The following is a 15,079-nucleotide window of genomic DNA, read 5'->3' as shown; positions in this document are numbered from 1 at the left end:
TTCGAAGATTCTCTTTTCCTTTTCAGTTATTCATTATAGGGTGAGGAAAGAAAGGCAGAAATAACCTGCAGACAGATATGTCACTGAGAACAGTTAGTTACTTAATTAAGAAGACATGATGTCTGGCATAAATACAGAACTACAGCTACTATGAAGCAGAAATGCTGGTATATCTCCCGTGATTTGTTACTGCTTCTCATCTCTGTATATGACACAAAAGGAAATGTATGTTGTATGTTGTTTCTTTTAATAAAAAAATGGACTTGAGGAAGCATCTGCTAGATAAATTTTTATATTTGGGATACCTTATCATCCTGAAGATAGTGATATTTAATTTCATGGGCAAAACGTTTGTACTTCCGTTTTACTCATTAGAAATTTAAGTAGACAGAAAAGGAACTTATGAAAAATTCTGAGTTTTGCTCACTGTCTTCATGTTAATGATTTAGCAGTTATAATACTCCACTAGAATTGTCTCAGGCCAGACCATTATTTCAGTTTCTTGAAACTGTCTTTTCAATCAGACAAATTAAATATGACCTGACCCACTATCTACTGAATTCACTAGTTGCTGAAGTGAGCAGCCATTTTATAACCGTTTGATATCACTGAAAAAGATTCTATGCAGCATTGGTGAGAAAAGTTTCTACCAATGTAGATTGTTGGGAGGGCTGTATTTTTCCTTTTTCACTTTCAAATAGTCTTATCATACTGCTAGTCTTCTTGATTGGAAGAATCCACCTATCCCTAATTATTCTGCAGTCACTTCTCTAGTGCTGGATCTCAGAATGACTTATCAATAGAGTTATTTTAATGCAAATTATTTTGTTTTTCCGTCACTTTCATTATATGTTTAGTTCCCCTGTTTATTCACCATATTTAGCTTCTTCTGAAGCTCCTCATTATCAGTGGTTTTGGCTTAATGAGTTGTTGAAAAGTTGATGAAATATGTAACTACTAAATATTTTGCTATCTCCAAGTTTAATAGTTTTACACACTAACACACAATACTTTTTAAACCTTGTATTGGTTAATCTCAAACACTTATAATGATTATTACATCTCTTTTTATGTTAATAAAATTAGCTGTTTCGACTTTTAAAAACAATATTGAAATTATTCAAAGTACAAATATCCCTTGTGCTTTTCAAACAAATTTAGAAGCATGTGCAAAGTCTAAAGGAGACATATGCAGCTAGTTCAATACTACATTTTAGAAAGAAAGCTTGTTAATCTGTTTAGTAACTTAATTTTTGTAACATATGAACATAATCTTAGGTGTAAGAAAATGTGTTTGTATATAGAAAGACAATTTTAGCCATTAATAATGTTAAATGTCCTTCTGTCTCTACACATTTAGCCAAAGAGCAATTGCCTATTTCAACCATAATAATAAAAATAATTTTCATGAAGAATGATTTTTCTTTTCCTTATGAGTAAAGTGCAGATATCCCTGTATTTCAAAGATGGAAAATATCATTTTTTCTTCCAGATACATTGTACTTGTTTCAGCTGGGGCAGAGTTGATTTTCTTCCCAGTAGCTGGTATGGTGCTGTGGTGTGGATATAGAATGAGAATAAGGCTGATAACACGCTGATGTTTTAGTTGTTGCAGAGCAGTGCTTACACAGAGTCAAGGACTTTTCAGCTTCTCGTGCTGCCCTACCAGCAAGGAAACTGGGGGTGCAAAAGAAAATGGGAGGGGGGAGAACCAGGACAGCTGGCCCAAACTGGCCAAAGGGATATTCCATTATATACGTCATCACGCTGAACAACTAATATTGTTGCTGAACAACTAACTGGGGGGCGGGGGGAGGAAACACCGCTGCTCAGGGACGGTCTTGGCATCTGTCAGCAGGTGGTGAGCAATTGCATTGTGTATCACTTGCTTTGTACATTCTAGTATCATCATCATCATTATTTTCCTTTCCTTTTCTGTCCTATTCAACTGTCTTTATCCTAATCCACAAACTTGTACTTTTTTTTTTTTTCTCTCCTTTTTTTCTCCCTATTCCCCATCCCACTGTGGGTGGAGGAGTACAGTGAGCAAATAGCTGTGTGGTGCTTAGCTGCCTCCTGGGTTAAACCATAACATACACAACTAGAATCAAATAGATCCTGAATACCTGGGCAACATACACTTGCTCTACTTCTGTATACTAGAAAATAATCACTGCTCTTTGTTGAATCTTTTTTTTCAGCCAGAACTGAATAGTTCAAAATTGCTAATGAAGTCTGACCTTATCTAATTAAATGTAATAGAGTTAAGTGATTTCATCACATTTATTTTATTTTCTCTTCCTAGTACAAAGGAAATTTTTTCCAACAATTAAATTTAACTGAGTGATTCTATGGATTAGTGCCTTTTTTGTTTGTTTTTAATTTTTAGGTGTAGTACAACATATAAACATAGTACAAAAAGACAGAATCTTATTAGGTAATTGGTGCATGGTTAAAATAATTTGAATAATTTAGGTAATTTTTAAGCATTACTTTCTTTTGTAAGGTGGTATAATTAATTATCAATTTTTTTTTTTAATAAATATTTTCTTTGATTTTTCTCCAGTGACAAAACATACTGAAACACTGGGGAAAGAATTGCTAATGAAATGTAGTCAGTACAATGCAGTTGTTAAAACTGTGGTCTTTTGGTAAATTTTTACAAAACACATGAAAATTGCCACTTCCATTTCCTGTACGTGTGGTTTTAGGGTGTTGTGGCTTTTTGATGGACTCTGACTACAGGTTTTCTACAGTTGGATAATTTATTCATTAAGTGATCCAACAAATCTATAGCACTGGTGCAACTGCCTGGTTGCAGATAGATCTGAGGGGAGGAATGCATTCTTTTTGTAAAAAAAGAAGTGTTAATGGCCATGCTATAAATATTAATATATCTGATTACTTATTTTGTTCCCTTACTCCCCACCCCAATTCAATTAATGATCTAATGAGATGTCAGTGTAATACAAGGTTGTCCATTTCAGTTTGGAAAAAACCATGATGATTCTACCCAAAAAAAGAAAAAAACAATAACGACAAACAAACAAAAATAGATGTCTGCTAGAGAGGGATTCCTAGATGATACATGCTTATATACACAGAGAATGAAATTATAAGGCTTTTAAGGGACCATAAGAATTAGACTTTAACATCAAGTGCATTCATTACCTACAGTATTAAGGCTTTATATAAAAAAGATGATGGCTTAGTGGTGGAAATACTTGCCTGGAATTCAGGAAACATGGGTTACTAAAGTTAAAATTCACAGTGGCACAGGACTGGTGAGACTAAATATGTCTTTGCAGTGTCTGTACAGTTTAGACACTCAAATCGAGGCATCTTCTCAAATCCATTCCTAATTTATTTCTCTATATATTCTTAAACTGTAGATTTTGGATGGACTTGATCCTCACAGTAAATGCTGTTATTTGCAATTTGATAGCAATCCTTAAAGCACACCTAAGTATCGAGACCACTCAGAAGGATGTCCTTTTAGATATACCTCTCTTCAGCATTTCTCTGTAACTGATTTCTGTGGCACAGAATGTCTTTTGTGATCTCCAACCTCTACAGCAAACTGAGTCATGCATGTCTGGGTAGAAGTCATAGAATTCAGTATAACAGTGCTTAAGACTCTTTATGGATCTTTATGAACATTGAGGCCAGGATGACTAATATTTCATTAGTACTTATAGACATCAGTAACTCCCTGGTTATTGTCCCATTCTAGTAATGTTTAGGTGGTTATAGAATCTCACTGGGTCTAAATTTAGGGTTTCTAACATTTAGACAGAGCTTCCTTTTTCCTATCCTTTTCTTCTGTTACTTACACATATTTTATGCTCTTTGAGGAAGGAACTTTACAGATTATGTACTTTACTTTTATGTTTGGAACATAACATAGAGTTCCAGTTTTGATATCTGAGGAGGTCTACCTTCAGAAAAAAAAAAAAAAAGAAAGAAAAAAAGGAATTTAAAATATGACTTATTTTGTTTCACCTCTTTCTACCTTTGATAGAATTATAATGCAGTAACTGTGCATGCTGTTTGGCTTGCTGTTGCTGAAATTTCTGTTTCATACTTCTATCCCAAGAAACTGGGAATAAAATAATAAAAACAATAAAAATAAAATAAAAATAATAAAACTTACCACACAGACTGTAAGTTAGCATTATTAGCAATATACATTATACACCATGGAATGCTGTAGAATAAGCCTTTTTAATACCACCAGTTGATAGGTGCACCGATGCAATTAAAGCATCGCTGAGTACTGCACACCCTGTACTCCACAGGTCAAAATAAGTCTGCATTTCACAGAGCTTCCTACCAGCCTGGTCTCTGCCACTTTATGTAATGCTTCACTGATAGCTAACCCAGGTCCTACACTGGGGTATGTTTTTCTTCTCAGTGAACATTTATCAGTTTTAATAACACTAACAGGAGTTTAGAGTATGCTTTTGAAAGAATCTTTTTGTTGTGTGTTTTTAATAAGAACAGTTTGTTTACTCTTCTGAGTGGAAAAACAAATAGAGGTAGATTATTATGTCATTGGGAGGAGGTATTTCACAGTGTTTTTTATGTTGCTCTTAATGAATCATTGAAGGCTGAAGGTCACTGACCCTGTGCCTCAACTGGCAATTAAGAATTGTAATAACTGTCTAACTATGCCCTGTTATGCTTCCCATACAATAAGTCTTAAGTCTTCATTTTGTTCTTTGCCATCTATACAGAAACTGTGATTTTCTTTTAAAATTAGATTATTTATTTTTTATTGGACTAGACTTTAAAGACAAATAAAAACAGTACTCAGTTATGCCCAAGTCTGTAATGTGCCTTACTTATTTTTTTTTTCACAGTAACACAGTCTTTAAGAGGAAAAAATATATATATATCTATATTTTTTTTTTTTGCTGCAAGTAAGGCCTCTAAAAGAAGCATGCTGTTTAGAAGAGGTCTCTGCAGAAAAATGAAATATCCTGAGGTAAAAACATGCACATGATATGATTCACTGAGTTTGGTATGAGATGGTAGATTTATAGGAGCATCATTCTGTCTTTGAGTTTACAGAGACTACTACAGTTCTTAAAGAGGAAAAAAACAAACAAACAAAAAACATGAAGTTGCCAGTTCTGAGAGCAAAGAGGGATTCTGCACATTACACAAATGTTCTTTTAAATTGGTAGACTCTTTGTTCTCTCTAGTCATGAAGAAGGGAGTTTTACTTCCTTCCTCAGTCTCATTTGCTTTCAGAAATTGATATGATGATTTCAGGCCTGTGTGTAGCAATATGCCTTGAGACAGGTGCAGGAACTACCACCTTAAAATATATAAATATGTATTTTATTTTATTTTTTTCCCAGTATACTTTCAGGTTATTTCAACAAACTGAAAATGCAAAAATCTAAAATAAAACTAGAATTCTGCTTTTTATTGATAAACTCAACTTTTAATTTTGCTTTAGGACTATGCAGACAACAGTTTTGCTGTAGATCTACAGCTGCAGCATGTTGACTGGTGGGAGTGATGGCAAAAACTCCTTTATATGTTCAACTTCACAAGCTGTTGGTAACAGCAAGTGATATATATATTGTACAGGAATAGACCGGATTTTTTGTTACACAGCAAGTCAGTGCAAAAGAAGAAATAGCTGTTGTTAAAGGCCACCTGTAGATGTAGCTGGAACTAGGGAAGCAACACATATTTTTTGAAAATTTATTATCCACTTATGAAAGTGCACACCACTACTGAGTGCAAAATCAAAAGATGTGTTGAAGAAAGTTTTTTCTAACGCTGAAGACATGAGCTGCATGTCTGTTGTTTTGCTATCATAAAATTATGCTCAGTGATGGAAAGTGCTGAAGAAGCACTGGAAGTATTTGCCATTGCTGAATTTCCAAGCTGACAGTTAAAAACATCTGATAAATGAAGATGCTTGACTTAACTACTTAATTTTGTGGTTTCTCATAGATGTAAGTTAAAATTCTAAATTCTGATATAAATCACAGTATCACAGATTTCTAGGTTGGAAGAGACCTCAAGATCATCGAGTCCAACCTTCGACCTAACACTAAGTACTCCACTAAACCATATCGCTAAGCTCTACATCTAAACGTCTTTTAAAGACCTCCAGGGATGGTGACTCCACCACCTCCCTGGGCAGCCCGTTCCAATGCTTAATAACCCTTTCGGTAAAGAAGTACTTCCTAACATCCAACCTAAAACTCCCCTGTCGCAACTTTAGCCCATTCCCCCTCGTCCTGTCACCAGGCACGTAGGAGAACAGACCAAACCCCACCTCTCTACAGCCTCCTTTAAGGTAACTGTAGAGAGCGATAAGGTCGCCCCTGAGCCTCCTCTTCTCCAGGCTGAACAAGCCCAGCTCCCTCAGCCGCTCCTCGTAAGACTTGTTCTCCAGACCCCTCACCAGCTTGGTCGCCCTTCTCTGGACTCGCTCGAGCACGTCCATGTCCTTCCTGTAGCGAGGGGCCCAAAACTGAACACAGTACTCGAGGTGCGGCCTCACCAGAGCCGAGTACAGGGGCACAATCACTTCCCTCGACCTGCTGGCCACACTGCTTCTTATACAAGCCAGGATGCTGTTGGCCTTCTTGGCCACCTGGGCACACTGCTGGCTCATATTCAGCCGACTATCAACCAATACTCCCAGGTCCTTCTCGGCCAGGCAGCTTTCCAGCCACTCATCTCCCAGCCTGTAGCTCTGCTTGGGGTTGTTGCGCCCCAGGTGCAGGACCCGGCACTTGGCCTTGTTGAACTTCATGCAGTTGACCTCAGCCCATCGCTCCAGCCTGAATATATATATACAGTGACCCCCCACCACTATATATGAATTTTTCTCTAGTCTGAAGAGCATGCACTGTATTAGCATGGAGATATACATATAACCCCCAAAATATGTAATCTGATTTATTTTTAATTCAAGTGTTTTGTTTTTTTTTTTTCTACAGATTCGTTTCCCTTTGTCTGTTTCATCTACCAATTTTCTTTAATTGTAGAAAAGTACAGATATGTCTATATTAAGGAAATATTTTTACTAAAATCTAAATGGCTAAAAAGCACAGGTCCAATTGACTTTCAGTAGAACTTAAAGTCCCATAGTCTGATTTTAAAAATTCCATTTAATATATTTTTTTTTTTAATGTTTGTCCAAATTTTTCATTTTAGAATAAAATGTCAAAAGCAGTCAGTGGGAGAGTCATTACTGAGTTCAGGAGAGTAAAAGAAACTATCTTTGAAAATTCCACTTCTAAGCTAATAAATAATTTTGTAGTATTGTAGACATTGTTAATTGGTTTTGCCAGTCACAACAGCAAAGCTAGCTGGTGGGTCTTCAATATATGTCTCATAGCTCAAAGATCTGCTTTTTCAAGGAAATCAAGGAGAACATACAGGGCACATGAAAGAAGAGGTGAGCCTACACCATTGCTGCAGGAGCATAAAACTGTCTAAATCAATTTTATATGAAATTAACTGGCATGCTGGAAGCCATCCATCCTTATTAGTATGATGCTCTGTCTCAGCTAATATACTTTGCTTATCAGCGGTATATTTATTTTGCCTGAAGCACTGTACTAGCATAGCTGTGTTGCTTTCAGCACCTGAGACAGCTTGCTCAGATCTTGGGCCAGTGCCTATGCATACGTGTCCAAAATTCTAGTACATTATAAGACTAGATCAATTTCACTTACCTTTAAATATTTTACCAAAACACCTAAATCAGGAATGGTCCTTCCTATACTGTCTCTGTAATTAGGCAAATACAGTTGCCTATTCAGGGAGGAAGACATTTCTAGAGGGTGGTTCAGTACACCTTCTAGATTTTCTCCTTGAACGTTTCTCACATATAGCTGATTTTTGAGAGATAATCAGACAAAAAGCACCTCATATTGTACTTCAAATTAACTTGTTATTCAAGTTAATGAACCTGGCATAAAGGCTCAGGGCTTTGTACCTCTGCTGTAAGAATGATGAGATCACGACATATAAAAGACTAGGTGTGGATCCTAACCAGTGAGCTGCTTTAAATGTGCTCTGGATCTCTTGATGTCCAAAGATAAGAAAGTTCTTTTCTTATGGTTTGTGACAGCTCTCAATATCTATCCTGGTGCAAAACAATAGAGGTTAATGTTCTTTATTACAAAATAAGCCATGATCTGGCCATCTGTTTAGTATATCAGTACTTTTTTTTTTTTAATCTATTTGAAAGGAACAGACTGTTGTAGAAAACTCTAGTTACCTCTTCCATAGACACAGAACTAAATAACAATTAGAAATTTAATTTCTAATAATTGCTATTCTTAGGATAATATATACTACATAGAGAAAAACATACAAGAATTATTATAACAATAGGAAATTTCTTAGAAAAAGAAGAAATATTATTTCTTCTGGAGAGTCCTCTAGACTTGAAAATTTGCTAGGGATGCTTGGGGATCATTTTAAGTTCTCCTATATGCTATGTTTATTTCTTCCTTATAAACAGACTTCATTTGTGCAGATAGCTACTGCAAGTGAATGGGACACATTATTTTTCATGTTGTTTAGCATTGTTATTATTGATGATAACTTCTTCAGTGTACTTAGAAACATCTCTCTAACAGCTAAGGGTAGATATGCAGCTTTTGCATCTGGACAAAAACTTTTAACTGTGAGATCTTTTAAATCTTTTAAATCTTTTACATGACATTAGCTAACATATTAATTAAAATCATGGATTCTGAGTCCCATCTGTCTTTAGCTAAGCGTCTGTTGTAGTTAACTGCTTCCCTACACAAATTGTTTTTAAGGGAAATGCTTTGTTGAGTTTTATTAGCTATTTATTTATTTATTAGCCATCATTTAAAGAGAGAAAGAAATGTATTGTGACCTAAATAACAAACTGAGATTTCTATGGTATTTTTGTTTTTGTTTTTCAAGCAGAGACTTTAATCAAGACATCAGACAAGAGAATTCTGCAGTTCTAAGTGTCAGTTTATCATTCAACATACATCTGAAATGCAAGGCCTATTTGTCTTAGAATGTATTCTGCAGGCTAGCTTTGACCTCCACTGCCTTCCACATGATACTCTGACTACCTTCCCTTTTAACACAGAAGTGAAGCCCATGGCAATTATGAGTACCAGCGTGTGGTAATCTAAACTGAACTTTAAACCACTATGAAATCTTCAAGAGTAAAGCCTAAAACTGCAGTGAAGTTAGAAAATAATTAGCAAGGAGAGAAGAGTAAGAATTCAAAAGCTTGATGGTGACATTTCTATTTGGCCCCCAGCAAACCCATTGCTGCTCTGTAATGTCATCCTGCTTTTAGCTTCCTTGTGATTAAGGAATTTTACATTTTTCATATGTATAGACTCATATTGCAGACCAGGTCTGAAGACTATGATTTATAGGTGGTCAGTTCAAATTAGGATATAAAGAACTAGCTTTCACCCTGAAAAGTAGCATCATCAGTTTCAAGATACTTGCCTAGGTTTTCCTTTTTTTTCTCCTTGTTGAAAAGAGAGTTGTAATATCAGTCTGAAGTGTAGCACTACAGCAATAAAACTTTCTCAAAATTCAGAAATCATTAATAACAGCTAGTAATTAAATAAGTGATATATATATTTTAGCAACTTAGCCTAATTTTCCTGTTGTTCAGTGTAGACATGTGACCACACCTGCAAATGCCAAGAACATCACTTTAGTTCCCCTAGTGCAGACTCACTGAAGTCAGGACAATCTGCCTACTAAACTGGCATGGTTTAACTAAGAGAATTATATGTAATTGTATCAGTTAACTTCTTTATCCTACTTTCATATATCACAATCAAACTGCAGTGTTTTGAAATAAAGCTTGGCTGATATGAATATTTCAGATTACTTAATCAGAATGACTGTGATTCACCAATGACATTGTTACAACATTTTAATTGCTGTGTCCATTCACACTGACCTACGTGTACTTTTTTGCTCATTGTAAGTATGTCTCCGGTGGATTTTTTTTAATACTAACATAGGTTAAAACTGGATATCATCTTAAGTAATTGAGCATCACTGACTTCTAATCTCATTTTCAGAGTTCCAGAAACCATAACATAAAATATGTGGTTCAGGGTCTGTATAAAATTTGCACTAACTACTTTGTGGTGGTAAGAAGTCTATAAGAATGTAAGAAGTTGATGGAAATAATCTGTTGTTTGATTTCATTTATTTTGACAAATTTCTAAAAGTTCTGTGTTCCATATATAATACACAGACTGAAAGTCAGAACAGATTTATTGCCACTTTATTTACAAGTCTCTCCTGTATACTATTTAAGGATTGTATGTGAACTTTATCCAATTCACTGCTGATAGCTAAATTTGCAAAAATTGCATCCTTTAGGTATTAACAAAAACTTCAACACTGTTACTTACACATGATGTTTGCTCAATATTTGAACATGCAAGTATAATTATTGTTTTTGTATGAAAGCATAGGCTTAGGAAGGTGCTGTGTGGATCACAGAGTTCTGATTCCCACAGGCCTGGGTCAGAAGGATCTCAGAGAGCACCCATTCCACTCTCCACAGAACCTTGATACCCTATAAAAAGTTGTGGTGTAACCTGACAGGCAACTTAGCGCCACAGAACCATTTACTCAGTTCCTCCAGTGGGACAGGGGAGATAAGAAAAAAAAAAAAAAAGTAAAAATCTTGTGTTGAGATAAAGACAGTTTAATAGGACAGAAAAAGAAGGGAAAATAATGATAATAATTATGATGAAGGAATATACTAAGCAAGTGCACAAGTACACCTGCTGACAGATGCCAAGCCAGACCCCATAGCGTGGTGCAATTCTGCAGTCTAGAGAATTTGAGAAAGCCTTGATTGTTTTAATTTTTATCCATGTGTTCAATTGTGGATAGTCACAGAAAAGCAACGTGCACAGAAATATACAGATGCTTGCAAAGACTGCAGTATTTCTCTTTCAAGGTTAAATTTCTTTCTTTCTTTCTTTCTTTCTTTCTTTCTTTCTTTCTTTCTTTCTTTCTTTCTTTCTTTCTTTCTTTCTCTTTCTTTCTCTCTTTCTCTTTCTTTTTTTCTTTGTCTAGCTCTCTTGCTCGCTCTCGCTTGCTCTCACTCTCTCACTCTCTCGCTCTCTCTTTCTCTCTTTCTCTTTTTCTCTCTTTCTCTCTTCCTCTCTTTCTCTCTTTCTCATTTTCAGTCTTTTTGACTGAGTGTGTGAATTTATTACAGAAGTTTTTTAGGATCTAAAATGCTCAATATGTTTAGTACAGTGCTTTGAAGTTTAGGCAACAACTGGGAACATCTGTCATTTAATCTGTTTTTCTTCACTTGAGATCACCATTGGAAGTTAAGAGACTGGGAATTTGTTGCTAACTACAATGCTAACATATTGAATGTTCTGAAATGAGACTTCATAAAAAAGAAATCATATCTTTAGTATATCCTATGATATTTTATGATTATCTTTCAAGTTGAAAATTTCATGTATTATTTTCAGTAACATGGGTTTGAGCATACTTCCTATTAATTACTGTGGTAGGAATATTGGAATGCAAAAGATCATTTGAATCATGAATTTTAGTGATTTCCATTAGTTGTTTCTAATGAATTTATTGTGATATCTCACATCACCACAAATGCATTTTGGTATCAGGTTTTTTAGAACATTGGCTTTACAAAAGTATAAGCAATTACTTTTAAGTTATGGTAAATTAGCTAAAAACCTCTTTAGGTTTTTATATACATATCTTCAGGTTTTTGTATTCATGTATAATGTGTTATATTCAGTAATAAAAGGAAGCCTGAAAAACAAGAAACTATTTCATACCGTAAAAGGATATGAAGAGAAGTCTGGAAGCTTGAATTCAGTTGGATGAAGTAGATCTGCTTTTCTAGGATGTGTCATAGAATTCATAGGTAAATGGGAGGGGCAAACTGATGTCTGCCTCTTGGTTTTGAATGGGTCATGTCACTCAGTGTCAGCTATGATGGAATTTATATTGATCTTTGATACTGATATTGAGCCATACGTGGACTCCTAAGCCCACACTTTTTTTGACGTTCCAGTCCCAAAATTAAAACTTTCCCCTCCCCCCCCCCCATCCAGTTCATATTTTTTTCTCTCTGTTCACTATTTGGAATCAGAAAGTATTAAGTCTTCACACATTACCATGAGCAAAACAGACATGTAGCAGGATACCCGTGAAGTTAATTGTCATCCTGACTTCTTCATATTATTTCTTGGTTTTCCTCTAGTTGTCCCCCCTCCACTGTAGTTACAAGTTGTACCTTACCAATTATAAACTGAGACCTTCACAAAAATTGCCCATGTTCTTATATGTTTTAATTGCCTAACTGAAAATGTCCAAAATTGGAACACAATCTGTACAAGGTCATTCTCTATTTTATTTTCTGTCTGTTCATATCTAGTCAGTTACACACCTCTTGGTATAACTGTGTGCTTTACAGAGAAAATTTGCTTCATTTTTTGGTATACAAAAGAGCTCATCAAAGTTTAAAGAGACACTTTACATTTCAGTTTTACTGATGTTGTTTACATTTAAGTTTTACTGATGTTATTTCTTTCATGGAATATTGGGTTGTACAATATTGTAATTTACACCTAATAATGTAATTACAACAAAATATTAAATGTGAGTGCAATTTTTCTTCAAACTTGTTCAGACAAAATATGAAAATCCAGCAGTAGTTTGTATTATGAGTGTTCATGAATTTGACCAAACCTCTGATTTTGAAAAGAAATATTTGAAAGAGTTTAAGATTTTTAAAAGTAAATGTTATCATTTCTTGGTTTGAAATTGCTTTTATTTCACAGTTTTAGTTAATTTCATGAGTTTTAACTAAAAAAGACAGCTCATAAAATTGAGATGAACTGTTTCAGTTTGTCCACACAATAGATTTTAATGAACTTTTCATGCATTTTCTTTTTTAATTGACCAGTTTGTAAGATATTTTCACTGCAAGTTGACTTTAGTCACAAATCACCAAAAACAAAATAAAACAAAAAACTACCAATGTCATCAACAACAAAAACCCACACCAAAACCCACACCAAAAAAAACCCAGCACCTTAAAAATGTACATAGTCATATATTCAGTTGTTCTTATTCTAAGAACTTATTATTTGAGAATTTGTTTAACTGGACTTCTCGCAGCTGAACATGCACTGACCTCAAATAAGAGCTATGTGTGAACTGCTTCAGGGCAAGGCCTGGTGGTAGACATTCTGCCACACAAGAAAGTGTATTTGGAAGGATGCAAAATTTTATTTGGGGTATGCTGGATGGAAAAATCTTTGAGAGAATGTTTGGAAGAAATCAGTTCAAGAAAGGTTTTAAGAGTTTTTAGTTACATTTTACCATAAACTCATACTGAAGTAATCTGTGGAAAATCTGATTTTGTCATAAAAAAGAAGGAAGGAGGATAGTTTTTAAATATGCTGTTATTGCTGTTACCAAATTTCAGTGTTCCAAAAATCAGATCAAGAGCAGTTGAGTGAGGATAAAAGGTCATTACAAGTATTATTTTGTCAGTTTAGTTTAGAAATTTCCTAATGTCCATAACAATCTGTTATACATAATTTTGTTACTGACACACACTTGAGCTTATTAGTACCACTGTGATGTCAGAGCAATTAAATATAATATTTTCTGTAGATTGCACAGGTTTTCACACATGAAATGTATATTTGGTCTTCCTGTCTATGGCTTGTAATGAGATGCAGATGCCTAATCACATTTTCCTACACCTCTTCGTACGTATCCTTCCTAACTGTTATTTAAAAATATGTGACTAGTATTCTTACCCTACCTTTCACCGGGCTGTCATATTTTGAGTTGGTATCAAATGACACAGCTTCTGAAAGAGACATTTTTTCCTCTCCCCTGCCCAGCACAGCTACATCTTTTCTGCTAGCACGTATATTCATCTGACCACACAGTGAACTGTATCAGGCAACTGATGCAAGTTAAAACTGACATATTCAGAGGGTTTCTTTTAGCACTAGTTATTTTTCAGATTCAGCTCTCTGCCTGGCTGCACAAGCTCTGTGAAGGCAAAAAAAAAAAAAAAAACAAACACCAACAACAAACAAAAAACCCCACCAAAATAAAACAAAGCAACAAAAAACCAACCAAACAAAAAACCCCACCACCAACAACAAAAAATACAACGGGAAAGTCAGGGAGAAGGCAGAGGCAAGGCTACATCTTTTAGTTGCCATGCAAAATGATGACAAAGTGTTTGTGATATGGATATCAGCATGAGAATCTACAAGGTCTGTATTAATTTCACCTTCTTTCCTCCTGTGTTTTACTGAATAGACAATTATATCAACTTGCGTTGAGCTGCACACAATGTGTTGCAGAATGAACAGAAAGTATGTGGAGTATATAGCCAAAAGCAGAGAGGGACAGAGACAGGTGGTGGAGAAGAGCTTTCTAAATCTCCTTGCTTTTGTAGGACCAGTCTGTTAGCTCTGAGACATCTAATATCTTATTTTGAGTTTCGGAGGAAACTGAAAGGCTGTAAGGGTACTCCTTCGAATTCATCATGACCCTTACTGTCTCCCCTCCTAGTTCACTGGCTCTGGAGCTGATGATAATAGGGCTGTGAGGAGAGTACATTCACCTGATTAAACACTCATTTCCTCAGAAAAAGGTTTCTGTCATTCCGCTGTGCAGGCCAGCTGCTCCCATGGGCCAGGATGCTGGGGGTGGCCGGGGCTACCCACTGGGGGCCGTCAGGGCAAGGCCTGGCAGCCAGGGCCTGTCCCACCAACACAGCCAGGAGCAGGGCAGCCAGGGGCACTGGGGTCAGAGCCAGCCACGGGCACTGAACGCCTCCCTGGGGCCAGGGGTGAGCTGAGACTGGGCCAAGACATGGCCCTGCAGGTGGGTCCAGCTCATCAGGTCCCATGGCCGGGCAGGGCAGAGCTGTGTGGAGCTGGAGACCAGCCCAGCTGCAACCTTGCTGGGGCAGGGACTGACGGCCTTGAGTGCTGAAATGGGGTCCCGGGCAGAGTGGGGGAAGCTGGGCAGGGACAGAGAG

At 36.0% G+C, this 15,079-nt stretch overlaps 1 protein-coding gene across 31 annotated transcripts in view; it reads left to right on the top strand.

Annotated features, from left to right (window-relative positions):
- GPC5 (glypican 5) overlaps positions 1–15,079 on the top strand; it is a 778,624-nt gene that overhangs the window by 366,103 nt on the left and 397,442 nt on the right. Inside the window, exon 7 of one of the 31 annotated variants that reach the window (XM_083837011.1) lies at positions 8,941–8,967. The exons of 29 other annotated variants lie outside the window; for them this stretch is intronic. In XM_083837011.1, coding sequence (XP_083693137.1) covers positions 8,941–8,952 — 12 coding nt within the window. In that variant the 3' untranslated portion in view covers positions 8,953–8,967. Of the gene's footprint in view, positions 1–26; positions 8,885–8,940; positions 8,968–15,079 lie in introns of those variants that run through there. One more of the 31 variants, XM_083837008.1, reaches the window with a different exon arrangement.

This window comes from Anser anser (genome assembly GCF_964211835.1).
Source record: "Anser anser genome assembly, chromosome: 1".
NCBI lineage: Eukaryota > Metazoa > Chordata > Aves > Anseriformes > Anatidae > Anser > Anser anser.
This window is presented reverse-complemented; position numbering and strand designations above follow the sequence as displayed.